This window comes from Carassius carassius, chromosome 12 (genome assembly GCF_963082965.1).
Source record: "Carassius carassius chromosome 12, fCarCar2.1, whole genome shotgun sequence".
In the NCBI taxonomy this organism is placed as follows: Eukaryota; Metazoa; Chordata; class Actinopteri; order Cypriniformes; family Cyprinidae; genus Carassius; species Carassius carassius.
In genome coordinates, this window is record NC_081766.1 from 34,600,612 (window position 1) to 34,623,111 (window position 22,500).

Genomic DNA, 22,500 nt, shown 5'->3' on the forward strand with positions numbered 1-22,500 from the left:
CACTTCAGTGGTTTGAGTCTTACCTATCAGATAGGTCCTTCAAAGTATCTTGGAGAGGTGAGGTGTCCAAGTCACAACATCTAACTACTGGGGTGCCTCAGGGCTCAATTCTTGGACCACTTCTCTTCTCTGTCTACATGGCATCATTAGGTTCTGTCATTCAGAAACATGGCTTTTCATACCACTGCTATGCTGATGACACTCAACTCTACCTCTCATTCCATCCTGATGATCCGACGGTAGCTATTCGCATCTCAGCTTGTCTAACAGACATTTCTTCCTGGATGATGGACCATCACCTTCAACTCAACCTTGCCAAGACAGAACTGCTTGTGATTCCAGCAAACCCATCGTTTCATCACAATTTCACCATCAAGTTAGGCACATCAACCATAACTCCTTCAAAAACAGCTAGAAGCCTTGGAGTTATGATTGATGATCAGCTGACTTTCTCAGACCACATTGCTAAAACTGTCCGATCCTGCAGATTTGCTTTATTCAACATCAAGAAGATCAAGCCCTTTCTTTCGGATCATGCTGCACAACTCCTTGTTCAAGCTCTTGTTCTGTCCAGGCTGGACTATTGCAATGCTCTCTTGGCAGGTCTTCCAGCCAATTCCATCAAACCGTTACAATTAATCCAGAACGCGGTAGCAAGATTAATTTTTAATGAGCCAAAAAGAATACACGTCACACCTCTGTTTATCAATTTGCACTGGCTTCCAATAGCTGCTCGCATAAAATTCAAGGCATTAATGTTTGCCTACAAAACTACCACTGGCTCTGCACCCATTTACCTAAATTTGTTACTTCAGACTTATGTGCCTCTAGAAGCTTGCGTTCTGCAAGTGAACGTCGCTTGATTGTGCCATCCCAAAGAAGCACAAAGTCACTTTTACGGACTTTTAAATTAAATGTCCCTCCTGGTGGAATGACCTCCCCAACTCAATCCGAGCAGCTGAGTCCTTAGCCATCTTCAAGAATCGGCTTAAAACACATCTCTTCCATCTTTATTGGACCCTCTAACTTTAACACTCACTATTCTAATTCTATTCTTAAAAAAAATCTAACTACCTTTCTAATCTTTTTGTATTCTATTTTCTTTTCATTTATTATGCAATTCTATCCGTTTTCTTTTTATTTATTATATTATTCAAAATCCCATGCTACGTGTACTGTGTTAACCTAACTGAGACTTGTTATAGCACTTATATATCATTGCTTTTTTTGTTGTTTTTGATCGCTTCCACTGTCAAATGTCCTCATTTGTATGTCGCTTTGGATATTAAACTTGGATAAAACTTCCTGGTATACGGCTGTGTTGACCTTGGAGCTCAGAAAACACAGTGGACCAACACGAGCAGATGACATGGCACCCCAAACCATCACTGACTGTGGAAACTTTACACTGGACCTCAAGCAACGTGGATTGTGTGCCTCTCCTCTCGTCCTCCAGACTCTGGGACCCTGATTTCCAAAGGAAATGCAAAATTTACTTTCATCAGAGAACATAATTGTGGTCCACTCAGCAGCAGTCCAGTCCTTTCTGAAGCGAGACGGTTCTGATGCTGTCTGTTGTTCAAGAGTGGCTTGACACAAGGAATGCGACAGCTGAAACCCATGTCTTGCATACGTCTGTGTGTAGTGGTTCTTGAAGCACTGACTCCAGCTGCAGTCCACTCTTTGTGAATCTCCCCCACATTTTTGAATGGGTTTTGTTTCACAATCCTCTCCAGGGTGCGGTTATCTCTATTGCTTGTACACTTGTTTTCTACCACATCTTTTCCTTCCCTTCACCTCTCTATTAATGTGCTTGGACACAGAGCTCTGTGAACAGCCAGCCTCTTTTGCAATGATCTTTTGTGTCTTGCCCTCCTTGTGCAAGGTGTCAATGGTCGTCTTTTGGACTTCCCCATGATTGTGTAGTCTACAGAACTAGACTGAGAGACCATTTAAAGGCTTTGCAGGTGTTTCGAGTTAATTAGCTGATTAGAGTGTGGCACCAGGTGTCTTCAATATTCAACCTTTTCACAATATTCTAATTTTCTGAGATACTGAATTTGGGATTTTCCTTAGTTGTCAGTTATAATCATCAAAATTGAAAAAAACGTTGGAAATATATCAGTCTGTGTGTATTGAATTAATATAATATACAAGTTTCACTTTTTGAATGGAATTAGTGAAATAAATCAACTTTTTTAGATTTTCTAATCATAGGACCAGCACCTGTAGTTATATTACAAATTTATATTCATTAACTCCCTTTACTCTTAGCATTCCCTTAAAAATACACTTACTACCGTTACATGTAGAATTTTAAATGTACATTCAAAATTAGAATGACTGCATTTTAAAAACTGAACTATTGCACTGTGTTTGATGGGCATGCATCACTGAGTGAACTCTGTGAAGCTATCAGGACTTTAAACAGCACAAGCTGCACTGAACTGTACTCTCATGTATAGGTCGCCCGTCCCACTGCAGATACTCTGTGTCCTCTGTTATATCACGTGTGTGTTTCATAGAATCTCATGATGTTCTGCTGTACAGTAATGAGAGCAGCAGGCGTTTTCTGTGCACAGCATGCAGACACTGGGATTATCAAATCCAATGCTGATTCTCTGCATGATGCATTCTAATGTATTAGAAGGATGATTAGATGAGACGCACCTGTCGAGTCTCTGCATGGCGAGCGCCAGAGCCTTCTGCAGCTCGTCGATGATGCGGTCCGACGGGTGACTGCAGGGAGCGAACGAGAGCGCTGAGGAGGAGTACGAGTACAGCATCAGCTTCTTAGGAGGAAGAGGAGGAGACGGCTTTCCCTGCAGACACGACACCTTCAGCGTCTGACACGGGTCTGGACATACACACACAGCACATCAGAAACACCCATGATCCTCGGGGCATCAACCCCACACTCATCTGTGCACGAGATTAGATCCACATTACAGCACTCGTGATCAATAACATTCTCATCAGCTGAAATATGATAAACATGAACTGAAAGATACAATATATGTGACCCTGAAGCATGAAACCAGTCATAAGGGTCAAAATGGAGATTTATACATCATTTGAAAGCTGAATAAATCATCTCTCCATTGATGTGTGGTTTGTTAGAAGGACAATATTTGTCTGAGATACAACTGGAATCTGAGGGAGTCGTTCATATGAAGTTCTTAGCAATGTATATTACTAATCAGAAATTAAGTTTTGATACATTTACAGTAGGAGATTTACAAAATATATAAATTGAACATGATCTTTACTTAATATCCTAATGATTTTTGGCATATAAGAAAAATCAGTAATTTTGACCCATACAATGTATTGTTGTCTATTGCTCCAAATATACCTGTGCTACTGATGCCTGCTTCTGTGCTGCAGGGACACACACACACACACATATATGAGTCACAACACAATTACTAAATTTATACTGAAAAAAATCTAATTATTGACAAACACTATCATATCAATGGTACTAAAATAACACTGGTTCAAACAGATTCAAATGTTTAATTGCTTCAAACTAATCAAAGCACATTTGCACATATTGCGAGTATGGGTCACTGTTCTTGGCCACACATCACTTCACTTGAGTTTATATGTGAATAAATGAAATCTGTTTATTATGTAGTGATTGTGTCTCTTCAACACACTTGTATTAAATGACTTCAATCATATGGACTGAGTGAACGATGTCTTTACGAACATTTTTAATGAGGGACAGAAATCTCTCTGCTTTCATTACAGTATCTTTGCAGGGTTTCTGCAGGTTGACTAATGGTACATTTAAGACCAAATCAAGTCTTTATTCAATTCACAACTGAAGGAATAACATACAGAATAAAGTTCTCTAAATGTAAATGTCTAGGAAGCAGAGTTTGAAAATACAACTTCAGACAGATCTCCACTTTAATGAATCTTCTTGAATAAAACCCCTCAAGGCTTGAATCTATGTTCTGTAAACAGAGCTGCTCTTCTTCACTGTTTCTGTCATGTTTCCACTTCAAAGCATTCCTGAATCACAACACATTTACTGGAGAAACTAAATTACATTTCTGCAAAATTTTACATGTGAGTTTATGATTTAAACAAGAACAAATATCTGCCAATGATCACAGAAAAAACAACTTAATTCAAGGGGAAAACACATTTTCACTCCCCAATGACATAATTATTCTTGTTTTAAGCCTAAACTGATTTCATTTTGTTCACTTCCAGTCTTATTGGTTTGAAACTTTCGAAACGATTGTGTTTGTGTCGCACCTGTGCTGTGATTGGTCAGTCTGGAGCAGGTCTGTGTCTCACCTGTGCTGTGATTGGTCCGTCTGGAGAAGGGTTTGGGCGGCAGGGCGGGAGGCTGTTTGTGGATGAGCTGAGGTTTGGCCGGTGGCTCCTGAAGGTCACTGGGGAAGGTAACGGTTTTCTTGGGAGGAAGTGTGAGCGACTTGAGCGTGTTTTCCTGAGCACGGAGTCCTCCGTCCAGAGCCGCACGGAACTCAACGGTGGCTGAGGAACAAAGCGTTCATCACCATTAGAAACATGAGGAACATCTGTCCCATGAGACTCTAATGCCTGCTAACTCTGAGGAGAAAGAGGACGATCTGAGCTGGACACAGCCGATCAAAGCACATTACTCAGCTCATGAAGCACCTCGTTATCTAAGCTGAACTCATTAAAAACAGCCAGCAGCTAAAGCAGCAATTTCATGCTATGTTAAAACTTTCATGTGCTGTAATTATCTTCTGAAGTCCTTCAGTCCTATCATCACAATACACACAGACACTGATCACTCTAATCAGATTTAAGTATTTTCCTCAGATATTGGTTTTGTAAAATCCGCTCCACAGATAAATGGTAAACAACAAACACATTCAAAAACGTGTGAGATGACAATGAGAGTGAGAATAGTGCATCAGTAGGTGTTTCATAATTTACACTGATAAAAACATGAATAATTCTGATAACATGCCATTCGAGATGGACTCCTCAAATAGCCATGATTTCTGCTTTTCTCGATTTATTACACTTTTTTATTATAATATTTGCAATATTTGCCCACTGGTTATTGACCCTGGGGGGTGGGGGGCGGTTATCCTTTTTAATCTGGCATTTCTGTTAATATCTTACATTAGTAATGCAGATACACAGATACATTTTCTGCGGAGTGGTTTACTTAATCTTCCCAACCTGGCAACCATTTGCACGCTCTCTTCATTAGAGAGAGAGAGCTCTGATGAGCTGAATACACATGCAAGTTTGAGTTTAGCAATTTCTACTGATATATTCTGCTCAAAGCGTTTCTTCCATGTGGACACTAGCGAGCAAACCATTTATTTATTTATTTTATCACACACACACACGCTCTCACACACACTCACTCACACACACACACACACACACGCTCTCACACGCACACGCTCACACATGCACACGCAAACACACGCACACGCTCACGCCCTCACACACACACGCCCTCACACACACACGCCCTCACACACAACAGGCCCTCACACACACACACGCCCTCACACACACACGCCCTCACACACACACGCCCTCACACACACTCACTCACACACACACACACACACACGCTCTCACACGCACACGCTCACACATGCACACGCAAACACACGCACACGCTCACGCCCTCACACACACACGCCCTCACACACACACGCCCTCACACACAACAGGCCCTCACACACACACACGCCCTCACACACACACGCCCTCACACACACACGCCCTCACACACAACAGGCCCTCACACACAACAGGCCCTCACACACACACACGCCCTCACACACACACACGCCCTCACACACACACACGCCCTCACACACACACGCCCTCACACACAACAGGCCCTCACACACACACACGCCCTCACACACACACACGCCCTCACACACACACGCCCTCACACACACACGCCCTCACACACACACACGCCCTCACACACACACACGCCCTCACACACGCCCTCACACACACACACGCCCTCACACACGCCCTCACACACACACACGCCCTCACACACACACGCCCTCACACACACACGCCCTCACACACACACACGCCCTCACACACACACACGCCCTCACACACACACACGCTCACATCCCTGTTTAAAAGAGATGGTCTTCATCCCTCCTGGGGTGGCGCCACTCTTCTCTCTAGAAATATGGCAAATAGTCTTAGTGTTTATACTTGACTAACTGGGGCCCAGGTCAGGAAGCAGACAGATTGGCTAAACCGACCGTCTGCTAGCCGCCTCCCGTCACAGAGGTCAGCTAATTCTCAGCACATAGAGACTCTTTCACCTAGATATCACACTATAGAGACTGTGTCTGTCCCCCGAACTAGAAAATACAAAAAACGTCCAAACCAAGTTAAGATTAACAATTTAATTGAGGTTCAACAAATAAAAAAACAGATGCAATATGGATAAACAAATGATAAAGCTTGGCTTATTGAATATCAGATCCCTTTCTACGAAAACACTTTTTGTAAATAATATGATCACTGATCATAATATAGATGTGCTCTGTTTGACAGACACCTGGCTAAAACCTGATGATTACATTATTTTAAATGAGTCCACCCCCCAAGATTACTGTTATAAACATGAGCCGCGTCTAAAAGGTAAAGGGGGAGGTGTTGCTTCAATTTATAACAATGTTTTCAATATTTTTCAGAGGGAAGGCTTCAAGTATAACTCATTTGAAGTAATGGTGCTTCATATAACATTATCCAGAGAAACAAATGTTAATGATAAATCCCCTGTTATGTTTGTACTGGCTACTGTATACAGGCCACCAGGGCACCATACAGACTTTATTAAAGAGTTTGGTGATTTTACATCCGAGTTAGTTCTGGCTGCAGATAAAGTTTTAATAGTTGGTGATTTTAATATCCATGTTGATAATGCATTTATAGACATTCTGAACTCTATTGGTGTTAGACAACACGTTTCAGGACCTACTCATTGTCAAAATCATACTCTAGACTTAATACTGTCACATGGAATTGATATACCATCCAACTTCATATAGCCAAAATTGTAAATTCTACTTCTTGTTACAAGTATGGAAGAACCATCACTTCTACCACAAAAGACTGCTTTTTAAGTTATCTTCCTGATGTATCCAAATTCCTTAGCATATCCAAAACCTCAGAACAACTTGATGATGTAACAGAAACTATGGACTCTCTCTTTTCTAGCACTTTAAATAAAGTTGCTCCTTTACGCTTAAGGAAGGTTAAGGAAAACAGTTTGACACCATGGTATAATGAGCATACTCGCACCCTAAAGAGAGCAGCCCGAAAAATGGAGCGCAGCTGGAGGAAAACAAAACTAGAGGTATTTCGTATTGCTTGGCGGGAAAGTAACCTATCCTACAGAAAAGCATTAAAAACTGCTAGATCTGATTACTTTTCTTCTCTTTTAGAAGAAAACAAACATAACCCCAGGTATTTATTCAATACAGTGGCTAAATTAACGAAAAATAAAGCCTCAACAAGTGTTGACATTTCCCAACACCACAGCAGTAATGACTTTATGAACTACTTTACTTCTAAAATCGATACTATTAGAGATAAAATTGCAACCATTCAGCCGTCAGCTACAGTATCACATCAGACAGTGCACTATAGACCCCCTGAGGAACAGTTCCACTCATTCTCTACTATAGGAGAGGAAGAATTGTATAAACTTGTTAAATCATCTAAACCAACAACATGTATGTTAGACCCTATACCATCTAAACTCCTAAAAGAGGTGCTTCCAGAAGTCATATATCATCTTCTGACTATTATTAATTCCTCATTGTCATTAGGATATGTCCCCAAAAACTTCAAACTCGCTGTTATTAAGCCTCTCATCAAAAAACCACAACTTGACCCCAAAGAACTAGTTAATAATAGACCAATCTCGAATCTCCATTTTCTGTCCAAGATACTAGAAAAGGTGGTATCCTCTCAATTATATTCCTTCTTAGAGAAAAATCTGTGAGGATTTCCAGTCAGGATTTAGACCGTATCATAGTACTGAGACTGCTCTCCTTAGAGTTACAAATGATCTGCTCTTATCATCTGATCGTGTGTGTATCTCTCTATTAGTTTTATTGGATCTTAGTGCTGCGTTTGACACAATTGACCACAACATTCTTTTGCATAGACTTGAATACTTTGTTGGCATCAGTGGAAGTGCATTAGCATGGTTTAAATCGTACTTATATGACAGCCATCAGTTCGTAGCAGTGAATGAAGATGTATCCTATCGATCACAAGTGCAGTATGGAGTACCTCAAGGCTCAGTACTAGGGCCGCTACTCTTCACGCTTTATATGTTACCCGTGGGAGATATCATCAGGAAACATGGTGTTAGCTTTCACTGTTATGCTGATGATACTCAGCTCTATATTTCTTCGCAGCCCGGTGAAACACACCAATTTGAAAAACTAATGGATTGCATAGTCGATATAAAAAACTGGATGACGAGTAATTTTTTACTGCTAAACAGAAAAAACAGAGGTGTTAATTATAGGAGCTAAAAACTCAGCTTGTAATAACCTAGAACACTGTCTAAGACTTGATGGTTGCTCTGTCAATTCTTCGTCATCAGTTAGGAACCTAGGTGTGCTATTTGATCGCAATCTTTCCTTAGAAAGCCACGTTTCTAGCATTTGTAAAACTGCATTTTTCCATCTCAAAAATATATCTAAATTACGGCCTATGCTCTCAATGTCAAATGCAGAAATGTTAATCCTTGCATTTATGACCTCAAGGTTAGATTTTTTGTAATGCTTTATTGGGTGGTTGTTCTGCACGCTTAGACATTATACACATTATAATCCTCTACGTCCGCTACGTTCTCAAAACTCAGGCAATTTGATAATACCTAGAATATCAAAATCAACTGCGGGCGGCAGATCCTTTTCCTATTTGGCGCCTAAACTCTAGAATAACCTACCTAACATTGTTCGGGAGGCAGACACACTCTTGCAGTTTAAATCTAGATTAAAGACCCATCTCTTTAACCTGGCATACACATAACATACTAATATGCTTTTATTATCCAAATCCATTAAAGGATTTTTAGGCTGCATTAATTAGGTAAACCGGAACCAGGAACACTTCACATAACACCCTATGTACTTGCTACATCATTAGAAGAATGGCATCTACGCTAATATTTGTCTGTTTCTCTCTTATTCCGAGGTCACCATAGCCACCAGATCCAGTCTGTGTCCAGATCAGAGGGTCACTGCAGTCACCCGGATCCAGTACGTATCCAGACCAGATGGTGGATCAGCACCTAGAAAGGACCTCTACATCCCTGAAAGACAGCGGAGACCAGGACAACTAGAGCCCCAGATACAGATCCCCTGTAAAGACCTTGTCTCAGAGGAGCACCAGGACAAGACCACAGGAAACAGATGATTCTTCTGCACAATCTGACTTTGCTGCAGCCTGGAATTGAACTACTGGTTTCGTCTGGTCAGAGGAGAACTGGCCCCCCAACTGAGCCTGGTTTCTCCCAAGGTTTTTTTCTCCATTCTGTCACCGATGGAGTTTCGGTTCCTTGCCGCTGTCGCCTCTGGCTTGCTTATTGGGGACACTTCATCTACAGCGATATCATTGACTTGATTGCAAATAAATGCACAGACACTATTTAACTGAACAGAGATGACATCACAGAATTCAATGATGAACTGCCTTTAACTATCATTTTTGCATTATTGACACTGTTTTCCTAATGAATGTTGTTCAGTTGCTTTAACGCAATGTATTTTATTTAAAGCGCTATATAAATAAAGGTGACTTGACTTGACTTGACACACACACGCTCACACACACGCTCACACACACACACACACGCTCGCTCACTCACTCACACACACGCACACGCTCACGCACACGCTCACACACGCACACGCTCACACACACACACGCTCACACACACACACACGCTCACACACGCTCACACACGCTCACACACGCTCACACACGCTCACACACGCTCACACACACGCTCACGCTCACACACACACACACACACACACACTCACCGGTCCTCTGTCTGTCCTCTGCGGTCCGCTCACAGTCAGACAGCAGTCTGTTCTCTGGAGTCACAGCCGTCGCTCTGGAGTCTGATCCAGAACAAACACACGTCAATCAGCTGCATTTCTGCAAATTATTATTCTGAGCTGTACTTATAATATTAGCAGGATATTCACATGAAATAACAGACATCATTTAGTAATAACATTTTATTTTAACCTTTTATTTTGAACACTGTTAAATAAGGAAGATCATTTCTGCCACTGGATGAAAAAAAATTTAAGTAACTGTGACTTTTAATCTCAAAATATATATTTTTTTCCTGTATTCTGAGTTTACATTTCACAGTTTATGTTTTTTTTTTCTTCTTTTGATTGGCCGGCTCTCTGCATGTCCAATAATACTACATGTGGAGCTCTCTGGAAAGTGTTTATGAGATGAAGTGAGCTAACGGTGAAGAGTGCTGATTGTGGTCTTATACTCAGATCTGCTCTTATAGATGAACACAGTGTACTGATCTCAGAACTGCAGCTCCAGTTCTGCTTTCATCATACAAGAGCAGAAAGTAGAAAGAGATTCCCTTTTTAGCACCAAGGAAATTCTGAAACGTACAGCATGTTTTTATAGCACAGTGACTGCTTATATGTCAAAAGATCGGGGAGAATCAGATTCCCTGTTTGTTATTACATTTATAAATGTAATTCTATATGGAAAGTTAGGAATCAGTAGACATTATGATTTTCTAAATGTATAATAAGGTCTATATTATTGTATGCATTCCAAACTGTCTGAAAATGATGCATTAGCCACGCTGTGCAAGTACCCTACAAAACACTGTGATGTGATGCATTATGAAACATTACTAAAAATAAAATAAAAAAGTACCATTAGAAACTTCAAAGTAGCCCATAATTCATCTTCTAAAATTATTTCATTTGGATGAAATTTGCAGTTACAAATGCAGTTAGTAAAAACATCAGTTTTGGGCTTTCAGTATAGCTGCGGCTCAGAAGGTTTCATGTTTGTCTGACTGCATGCGTGATGTGAACATGTTTTTAATGTGTGTTAATGTCAGATGTGAGATAAACAGAAACAGAACCTTTCTCAAAGATCTCCTTCAGCACTCCTCGCTTGATCAGCTCGTCTCGGCTCTGACGCACAGACATCTTCCTCTCCAGAGCTGAAAACACACAAACCCCAGGTGAAGAACATCAGGAGCGCTCATGATCTCGGACCTCACAGCCAGAAGATGCCAGACAGATGGTGTGTGTCGTGATCCATATTCAGTGAGTGCTACAGTAGATGTGTGTTGAGGGCTGATCTGGAGTCAGTATGTGTCGTGTGAGGATATAAGCTTCTAGAGAACACTGATCAATAACTCTATCAGTACAGTGTTCACATCCAGTTTCTCTCTCAATCAGTGAATCTTGATCTTCACAAGCCTCCAGAACATCTCACATCTTCTGAGGAGCCTTGATTTCTTCAGCTCTCCATCACTGTGTTATATGTGCGGATCATTTACATCTCATCTCATTACTGTAGATAAAGAGTTATATTTTCATCAGTTTATATCAGTATCTGCTCTACTGTTAGAAACATCTCACTGATTTACATCAGCATCTGCAGCAAATTCATGTTTCCTTGGTTTTGAGTCTCTGATTAAAACGGAGCTGTTTTTTTCCTCCATATTCTCACTGTATCAGACTATGTGAGTCATAAACGGCTGGAGGATCAAATATAATACAAAACAAAGATCTATCTGACTATTATTTGACCTGTGAGGCTTTATAAAGTCAGTTATCAGACAGATGTTCACACTGCAGTCACTCGTCATCACAACACTTGAGAATTATTCCCTCTGAACAGTTCTGATCTCAGACCCAAGCGGCTCCTCAGTCGTCTGGAAATATTACTACTAATTGTCACAATGCATTTGATTCAGTATTTTACATTCATGATATGCTGATGATTTCTCCCATTTTTCAGGTTTGTGCCATCACTGAGAGAGCAAACGCTCTCATTTATTCCTCCTAACGTTATACTGGATTCATGTAAGTGTGTAAGTTACGATGCAGAGGTAAATTCACACTGTTTTTCAAACTCACACACACACATAACATGATCACAACAGGCCGGCTGGACTTCAGAAACCAGTGCTGCCAGATGCAAACACATCTGTCCTCAGAACAAACCCTCTGATGGAGGACAGATCTTGTGCAGTGATCCACATTGTTCTGCTGGCTGCATACATCTAACTCTAATCTTCATTTCACATCGACAGATGTTTCTCTTGTTTCAAGCATAAACTCACTTCACTTTGTTCAGTTACTCAATCTTGGATCTCCAGCATCTGTATCTTGATTTAAGGAGGTTTAGATATTTGTACTAAAAAACGAGACAAGAACACTGAGGAAGAGATTCATGCTTTGCAGTGTATGCGACTTTTAAAGGCACGACTTTATGAATTAAAGACTTTCTGCTCCAGATTAAGGCCTTCATTTGTGGAAGGATGAATTAAGATTTTGTAAGCCGTGCAGAATCCCATTAACACACTACACTCAGACACAGAAGATGACCAAAGCAGGAGAAATTAAACACAACCCATTCTTTTGCAAGATTAATGAAACCATACAGTGCAAGCAACACCAAGGTCATGGATTTGATTCCCATGGAATGCGAGAACTGATTAAATCTGAAAGCAATGCAAGTCACTGTGGATGAAACCGCCTGCAAAACGCATGAATCTAAATGTACATATTATTATGCATTTGTCTTATTATATAGGGAATATTTAACAGAAATAGAACAGCATTTACCGGTTGACCTCTGCTTGAACTTCTCACTCTGCTTCTTCCTCCACTTCCAGGGTTTGAAGAGGCGTCCCAGAGTGGCAAACCTGCTCCTGCAGTGGATGGGTGCTGCGTGTGATCCGGACACCAGGGACTCGGAGTGGATCGAGGCCAGTTTCTCCACCTCCTCTGCTGTAGAGGAACACAGAGTCTCAAGCTGATCATGCACTAGAACAAACAGCTTCAGCCTCTACATTGTCTCTCATTTTGTGCCAGTGTGAGTAATGCAGAACAGAAGTAGGTCAAATACAGTGAAGACGCACAGTACTGACACACATCACACACACTTCCACTACAGCAGAGCATCCGCACAGCTCCACCTGAACACACACACAGCTCGAGAGAAGACACAACGTGACGAGCACGTGCTGAACAGCAGGGCATTTATAGCTCCATCCTAATCATATTAACACGTGTGATGCACATTAATCAAAGAGGATTAAACAGTGGATTTATTATGACGGCATGTTTGCTGATGGTCTGACCGTCACACTTTCACCTGAGACTTCACCAAGACTCACGACTGGAGGATGAAACCTGATCTCGAGAACCTGTTCACACGGTCACTGGTCAAAACGGTCTGTAGTTTGATCACTCTAGATCACTGTCTGTATGAACAAACATGTGTTCACAAACTAACAAGTACAAACCCCCTCAGATACACACAACTGCAACACTTCTTCAAGCACACGCTAGATGCTAACAAAACAAGTGATTTTCCCCAAACCAGTTCGAACCAGTTAACCCTTCCCTTAACACTAACTTTACAGTCAGTGTGAACTCAAAGTTGTGACTGAATTGAGCATTGTGATGTACTTCACTTCAAGAATAAACAATGTTTTCCCCTCTGGATAATCTTGCATGAATTGATTGTTCACCACAAGACAAGTATTGTGTGTTAAATTAAAGAGAGTCCATTTTGATTCCATACACATTTCAATTTTAGATAGAGTTGTTTACACATCGCTGATTGAGTTGACCAATGAAAACGGCAGTGAGGCAAAACAACACACACCTGACTTTGAAACTATATTCCTAGAATATGCAAGACTTCAGATCATCAGCCACTACAGTAAAATAACAGTGCAGTAAATGTTGCAACTATTTGCACTATAAACCAATATGTATAATTTACAATAATAATTAAAACAATATGCAAATGTGTGCAAAAATATAACAAAAAACGAATCCCTTGTGAACGGCTCTTTTGGCAGCGTTCACACACAGATGCTCCAAACCGGTTTCGAGTCCTGCTCTTTAAACACACCTTATTAAAAACGCAACGCTCCTGGCGCTTTACGCGACGCATGTGCGCTGGTCACGTGTGTACATGAGGACAATAAGCAATAACTAAGAACAGCAAAATCAAGAACAGTACAAAATGTACATACTGTTGAAAACCAAAGAATTAAAGAAGTTGAACGCGGAGCTCAGGAGCGCGTCCTGTGTGAACAGCGCTGTCCGCTCGCGTCGCGTCGCGTCGTTACTCACCGTGCTGCGCGTGGCTGCCGCGGCTACAGTTGCTGCATATGTGTTTGATCTCTTTACCGATGTGGCAGTGAATCATGAAGGGCATGTTGTGATGCTGCTGTGCTAGATTCTTGTTCTCCTTCCTGTAATTTGGAGACATCATCCTGATCAGGCTGAAGCCCTTGTTCTTCGGCGTCTCCATCGCGTTCTCCGCGGGCGCGTTCCTGCCCCAGATGCCGTGCATGACTGTGTGATCCGCCGTGGACATGATGATGATGATGATGATGAACGCGCTTCAGTCTCGAGCTCCGCTGAGTGAACGCCCCCTGTGGAGCACACACTGAACTGCAGCAGGGCCGTGTCTCAATCCCAGCGAGCTGCCTGTCTGTACAGCACTTCTGAGCCCCAGAGATACCAGGAACCATAGGAACACGGTGTGGGACTTCACAGCTGATGAAACACTACAGTGATGCAACACACACACACACACACACACACACACACACACACACACACACACTGACATGTTATAAACTGAATTATTCTGAAGCCGCTGTGATGTTTGCCCCCCCCCATACCCAAACGTGTTCATCATACTAACATACTAGTCCTGCTGTTTCTGCAGCATGTAAAGTTTCAGTATGCATGGAGTACATCTGCTGAAATGTGCAGTACACTACTGTATCCACAGAGCAATGTTCTTGACTTGACCTTCTGTTTCCAGTATTATTAACATCTTTTTTTGACTCCTCACTTGATCAGTACACACAAAACTGGGTAAAAATGTTAAATAATCTGATCTAAATAATCAATTGAACATTAAAGTTTTTAGCTACTGTAATTTGTAAGAGCTCATTTGGAGCATTTGTAAGAGTTTGAATCATTTATTGCTATATACTGCCTCCAAACAGTGCTACTCTAACCTTTTAAATGATAGCATACCACTTGACCTCATTATGTCCATGTTTAATTTGTTTGGTGGCATTCTAATTATCATAAATACAAATTGTAATTTATGTAAAATGTTATTTTAGACATCTAAATTGTAGTGGTGGCCAAATCCTTTATAAAATCTATCCTGTTAACTTCTCCATTTCTAAATATTCTAATATTGACGAGACTTGTTCAGTCGTGCCGCTGCATTCTGAATCATGTGTAGAGGTTTGATTGTGCTTGATGGAAGTCCAGCCACAAGAGCATGCAGCAGTCCAGTGTAGAAATGACCAGGACCTGGACAAGAAGTTGTGCAGCATGCTCTGTTAGAAAGGGCCTGATCTTTCTGTTGTTGACATGTTAGGTTAAATGTTATAATAAAATGATACTAAAATAGTGTCTGGAATACAATTGCATGTGTAAATGAAGTCAAATTGGTTGCCTGATTTGTGAGTGCTTGTGATGGTTGGCCATCTGAGAAGGAATGAAGCTAGGAGTGAATGGAAGTCCGCAGCACCTCCATGACTCAACAAAACCAGCCATGAAGACATGATTCAGCATGAGTCACCGTCTCAAACCTGAGCTCTGCAGACATTTAAGAAAGACACAGCGATTTCAGACACCAAACCCTGTGTGTACATACATGCAGAAGAGTAGATATTAAACTCAGTTAATTAGTTAGCTGCTTTATGGGTGAGTGCACTCTTAGAAATGTTCTTTATTGGCATTGATGCCTTCATAAAGAACCTTTAACATCCATGGAATGTTAAAAACATGGAAAAAGTTTTTTTTTGACGGTCTTAACATTTAGGAAAAATGGTTGTTTCTATTGTCTCCATCGAAAATGAGCTGACCGCATGTAAATTAACACACACTCCGAAACACACAACGCAACAGACTATATACTGTACATATTTAATTAAAACACACTGGAGGAGAGAAGAGAGCGAGTGCTGCTGGAATCAGTGTGTTTTTTGAATTTTAATGCTTAAGGGTAGTGAGATGTTAATAGCATCATTTGTTCAGGGAGTCTCCTGTGAGATCTCTGTGAGAAACACTCTTCACATGAGTTGTGTTTCAAAGCGGTCACTCATAAGGATGCACTTCAGAGGGTGCCTATGTAGACCGCACACACCAGCAGCACAAGCAGCAGACCACGAACAACCAACACATTCATCATTCTCCTATCCGTAGGCAACTAAAACACATCAGCTCTGATCCCTCATTTCTGCCGTAATCTCATTTGGTCTTACTGCGGATGAGAACTGGAGAACGGCTGAGTCGATTGCGTAACTCTGAGACTGTACTCAAAGCGCTTTGAGTAACTGAGAGCTGCTGACATATGAGGAGGTCTCGGGAAGTATAGTGTGCTTTTATCAGGACATTTAAGGTCAGCATGATCATCAAAGAGCAGCGGGAGTCCACAGACTCCAGAAACACAGCAAACCATCTGCTATCTGACATCCAGACATAATACAGCACAAAGTATCTTAAATAGATACCATAGATCACGACATACTCATAGATCGATTATAAAACTATACAGGTATTCAACCTCATGAACAGTTAAATGTTCCCCACTTATGCTTATGCAATAAAAATGTGCAATATCCTTATATTTATTTGTTACCCCTCCAATTCCAATATCATTTATAGCACAAATGTTTATACACTTATTTATTTGCCTAATTTTTTTTTTCTTTTTTCTTTTTCTTTTTTTTCTGTGTGTTGTTGTCTCTGTGTACTGGAAGCTTATGTCACTAAAACAAATTCCTTGTATGCGCAAGCACACTTGGAAATAAAGCTCTTTCTGATTCTGATTCTGAAGGGCAGGCTCTAAGATGGTTTAGATCCTACCTGTCCGATCGCTACCATTTTGTTTATTTAAATGGAGATTCATCTCATTTATCACCAGTAAAATATGGAGTGTCACAAGGCTCTGTCCTAGGTCCCCTTCTATTTTCAATATACATGTTGCCCCTTGGTAATATTATTAGAAAATACGGGATTAGCTTCCACTGTTATGCTGATGATACTCAGCTATATATCTCAACGAGACCAGATGAAACTTCCCAATTATCTAAGCTAACAGAGTGTGTTAAAAATGTAAAAGATTGGATGACCAATAATTTTCTCCTATTAAATTCGGATAAGACAGAGATATTAATTATTGGACTAAAAAACACTACACAGAATCTTGTAGATTACAATCTGCAGCTAGACGGATGTACTGTTACTTCCTCTACAGTCAGAAATCTGGGTGTTATATTAGACAGCAATTTGTCTTTTGAAAATCATATTTCCAATGTTACAAAAAAACGCATTCTTCCATCTTAAAAACATTGCCAAGCTACGAATCATGTTATCTGTTTCTGATGCAGAAAAGCTAGTTCATGCATTCATGACCTCTAGACTGGACTATTGTAATGCACTTCTAGGTGGTTGTCCTGCTTCGTCAATAAACAAGCTACAGGTCGTCCAAAATGCAGCAGCTAGAGTCCTTACCAGGTCAAGAAAATATGATCATATTACCCCAATTTTACAGTCTCTGCACTGGCTACCTATTAAGTTCCGTATCAGTTACAAATTATCATTACTTACCTATAAGGCCCTAAATGGTTTAGCTCCTGCGTACCTAACTAGCCTTCTACCACGCTACAACCCATCACGCTCCCTAAGGTCACAAAACGCTGGACTTTTGGTAGTTCCTAGGATAGCAAAGTCCACTAAAGGAGGTAGAGCTTTCTCACATTTGGCTCCCAAACTCTGGAATAGCCTTCCTGATAATGTTCAGGGTTCAGACACACTCTCTCTGTTTAAATCTAGATTAAAAACGCATCTCTTTCGCCAAGCATTCGAATAATGTATCTCTTAAATTGCATCTGATCAAATGTGCATTTTAATTCATTAGCTTGGGTTAAACTAATTAATTTTACTTCATTGGAACAGCAGCTATGCTAATGATGTCTCTATTTGTTTCTCTGTTTCTGCTGGATCTTCATCCCGTGGTAACTAGGATTTACACAAGCTCCAGTCTGGATCCAGAACACCTGAGAAGAGATGATGCTGACCCTCAGAGGATCCCAGATGATGCTAACCTTGAATCAACAAACAGAACTAACAAATATTGCTACAAGTGTGACTGCATCATATAATAATTGCTGTTAATAGTGTTCATTATCTGGTTGATTATGTCTTTAATTGATTTTTCAGTACATTTATACGTACATTTTAAATTTATTTATGAACTATATTGCAGTGCACTGGCAGAAAGACTCCGCCCACATGCTCTTCTGACTGCATTTACATTCACTATTAATCTAGCAGACACTTGTATTTAACTGAATCTAGCACACCAAAAGCATATCACAGGTGAATGGCTCAAATCTAAACTACTGAGGGACAGTTCAGCACTTCAGAGCAGAAGAAGTGTGAACCGAGCCAGACTCTCGCCCCACACACAGATGATCTTGACTGTTGCATGCAGTCCTGACCTTTAGATGTATTTGATAAATCAGATGCAGTGCATGATCTTGGGAGGAGAGGAAGACATGAGGCTGATCTGACTTTACTCTTCAGGGTGTTCAGTTGTTCCAGAACAAAGCCACCAGAAGGCACTTGTGTTCAGAGACAATGGAGAAAACACGAGGGAGAGGCAGTGATCACTGCTGATGTGACTTTTTATCCAAAGCGACTTACAATAGAGGAGCATGAGCGATTTGGCACAGAGCCACTGTTTATTAGGAAACAAACAAAGAGCAGAGGAGAGATTCAGAGAAGAGAAGGATTTTTAATTCCCCTTGATGTACAAGTTGGTGTACAAATATTACTCTCTAACTTATTGAACATTCAATATACATGCATAAAGTTTAAAACAAGGGCATAGTCCCATTGAAAAAAAACAGTTGTAGTTGCTTGTCAATATCGTGATGGAGTGCTGAAGTACTTGCAAAGAAGTCACTTTGGATAAAAGCGTCTGCTAAATGACTAAATGTAAATGTAATTAAGAAGTGTCTTCAGCTGCTTCTTTAAAGTTGTGATGTAAAGAGGAGCAGAGAGAGTGTGTTTGTGTCTCATTGTGAAGGAGCAAGTGTCACTCGTTCAGTGACCTGTGACCTGTGACCTGAGCTGCTGCAGGGACTATATACTTGGAGAGGTGACCTGAGGTATAGCAGCCATTAAAACCAGTGTCACAACATCAACTCAAACCTCAACAAAACTGAAGAACGAAAATCTGAACAAAATCAGATCAAAGCGAAGGGAATCTGGACTGTTTGGGGGTTCAAAACAGCTGAAGAACTCAAGTACAGAGGACACATGAAAGTACCCGCGTGTGTTCTTCATACTGAGCATGCATCAAGCGCAGACTTGAGAGAAGCCAAGCATTAGAAACCCCAGGAGGCTTGGAGCTGCCCAGGGCTACTTTAAACTGCTGTTGTGAGTTATATTTATCACCGGTTGAAGGTTTGACATGCTGCATAAATAATATTTGACTGAAAAGCTTGTATTAAAAACATTTTACTCTACCCAGTTTATAAACTAAAGATGATGAAGCTGTGCTGATGATGAGATTATTGAGTTCTGTCTCCATGGTAACAGACTGACGGTCTCTGCAGGACTGCTGCTTGTGAATCAAAGAATAAAGAATCATGTCATCTTTCATTTATTTTCCACTTATTAATGGAAAATCATACAGGTTTGAGTAAATGATGACAGGATTTTCATGTTTGGGTGAACTGTCTCTTTAGGCTCCACATCTGCCCCCTGCACATGATTTCAGTCTGAAAGACACCATGCTCCTGGTAAATGATGGAAAAAAATAAAATAATTGTGTGTGAGTGGAGATGAAACCAAAGCAGTGTGTGGCAGCACCTCAACTGTCACAAAATTTCACTAATTTTGTGTTTGTGAAATATGTGTGTCGCTCAGGTGTGCATGCTTTGCTAAGAAATGTTGAATATCAGATTTCACAAACATACGTCTGGTTTTCATGAAGCAACAGCTGTCAGCTAAACACCAGAATACATTCTATCGCTATCCTGTTTTGAGTTTTTCTCGCCCTTCTCTAATACTTGAGCCCTGTTTACCACATCAAGTACTTTAATTGTTAACACACACACACACACACACACACACACACACACACATAAACACAACAAAAAAAGTTCATTTCATGAACCCTTCTTTGTCAACCACTATAGTACAAATAATGTCATGACTGGTCATATATTTTCACTAACATGAATTCACTTGTGTGACCAAACTAGCCTAATGACCCTATCCCAAATATCAAGATGTGAAATATGCCACTCGTATACCTAAAATAATGATATGCAGTATACACGATTTGATCTTGAAAATCACTATACAGTATAAACACAAAACTCAACATCTCGCACAGTTTCATCATTGGTAGAATGTAAAATGGATAAAATATTTCAATACAAATGTTCCAGTCAAATACTGTTTGCCAAAAACGTAACCCACAGGGAAATACAACCGGTTTTGTGAGCCATTCTGATTGGCTGGAATAGGTAGGCGGGGCTAAACAGGCAGTGATGAAGAACCGGTGGGCGGGGCTAAACAGGGGCTAAACAGGCAGTGATGTAGAATCGGTGGGCGGGGCTAAACAGGGGCTAAACAGGCAGTGATGTAGAATCGGTGGGCGGGGCTAAACAGGCAGTGCTTTAGAAGCAGGTGTTGATCTTCTGTGGAGGCGGCGTTTAGCCACACATTCCACAAGCTGTCATTTTGGAAGACTGGCTTTAATATAAGATGTTTTTAGTCTAACATGAAAGTTTTAAGTTCTGAAACCTACAGGATGTTTTTATAGTACAATGACCTATTATATGTCAAAAGATCAATGGAATTTGATTTGTCAGTTCATGACCCTTTAAAGTGTTTTTGCTGTCCTGATTGTTTCACACACCACATTACTTAATAAAGTATCAGAATCTTAGTAAAGTCCTTAACAGTCTTCTGAGGATGTGGTAGAGTCCAGCACTCATCTAGAGCACTCAAGACAGTTTCAGACACACACACACACACACACACACATGCGCTTCATGGTTTAATTAGATATTAAAGTAGGGCGATAGAGAAGTCCTCTCATTAATTTGTGCCTCTGAGGGAGTTATGTCATTATAATCTATGTTGAACCTGGTTTCCATCTGTACGCCGCTGTAGATGTGCGACCCGGATCACTGCAGTACACACACACACACACACACACACACACACACACACACACACACACACACACACACACACAAACACACACTCACACACACACACACACACACACACGCACACACTCACACTCACGCACACGCACACACTCGCACACACTCACACGCACACACACACACACGCACACACACACACACACACCAGGAGCAGTGGAACGGACATGAAGTTAACTCACAAAGAGTAAATCTCACACTACACTTCCTGCTGTCAATCTACAGGCATATTTAAATGACTCAGAATCTCTGGAAGTGCATTTCGAGACAAAGAGCAGTGTGATGAGAAACACTCTCGCAGCTAACAGGGAACGTTCTCAGTGTCCTCTCGAAGTCAGGAGCAAACACTCTTCCAGTAACACCACCTGCTCTTTAATCATCTTCAGAAACATTAGCACAAAAACACAGTTTATATATTGGTTATGGAATGTTTGTCTGAAACATTTTAGGAGAACGTTCGTCTTGGTTCAAGCAGGATTTAAAAGCAACATTCCTATAATGTTTGTGAAATATTCAAATGGAACATTTCCCTTAAAGGGACAGTCCCCCGAAATGAAAATTCTGTCATCATTTACTCAGCCTCATGTTTTTTTCCAACCTTTATGAGTTTCTTTCTTCTGTTTAACAAAAAAGAACATCTTTAGACAAATATTGATACCCGAACAGTTTCTGGTCCACACTGACTTCAATAATCAAAATACTACAGAAGTCAATGGATACAGCATCTGTTTGAAGAAAGAAACTCAGAGAGCTTTGAAAACAACGTGAACTGATCCGTCAATGTTGAGCTTAACATATACATAACCACATTTTAGAAATTTTAGACACGTTTAGAAATATAGTTATCATAATTTAAAGGGAATGTCAATGAAATAGAACATACTTGTTTAATAGTTCAATCATGTACTGTAGAGCAATATCTACTCAGA

General features: G+C 40.7%; 1 protein-coding gene across 5 annotated transcripts in view; it reads right to left on the minus strand.

The window, feature by feature from the left end:
- The window catches only part of LOC132155314 (phosphatase and actin regulator 1-like), a 49,989-nt gene that overhangs the window by 26,366 nt on the left and 1,123 nt on the right, over window positions 1-22,500 (minus strand). The window contains exons 1-6 of one of the 5 annotated variants that reach the window (XM_059564197.1): window positions 14,418-14,746; window positions 12,894-13,055; window positions 11,177-11,257; window positions 10,086-10,166; window positions 4,273-4,515; window positions 2,671-2,857 (exon numbers count right to left, since the gene is read on the minus strand). In XM_059564197.1, coding sequence (XP_059420180.1) covers window positions 2,671-2,857; window positions 4,273-4,515; window positions 10,086-10,166; window positions 11,177-11,257; window positions 12,894-13,055; window positions 14,418-14,664 — 1,001 coding nt within the window. In that variant the 5' untranslated portion in view covers window positions 14,665-14,746. Of the gene's footprint in view, window positions 1-2,670; window positions 2,858-4,272; window positions 4,516-10,085; window positions 10,167-11,176; window positions 11,258-12,893; window positions 13,059-14,417; window positions 14,747-22,500 lie in introns of those variants that run through there. The other 4 variants (XM_059564196.1, XM_059564198.1, XM_059564200.1 and 1 more) reach the window with 4 other exon arrangements.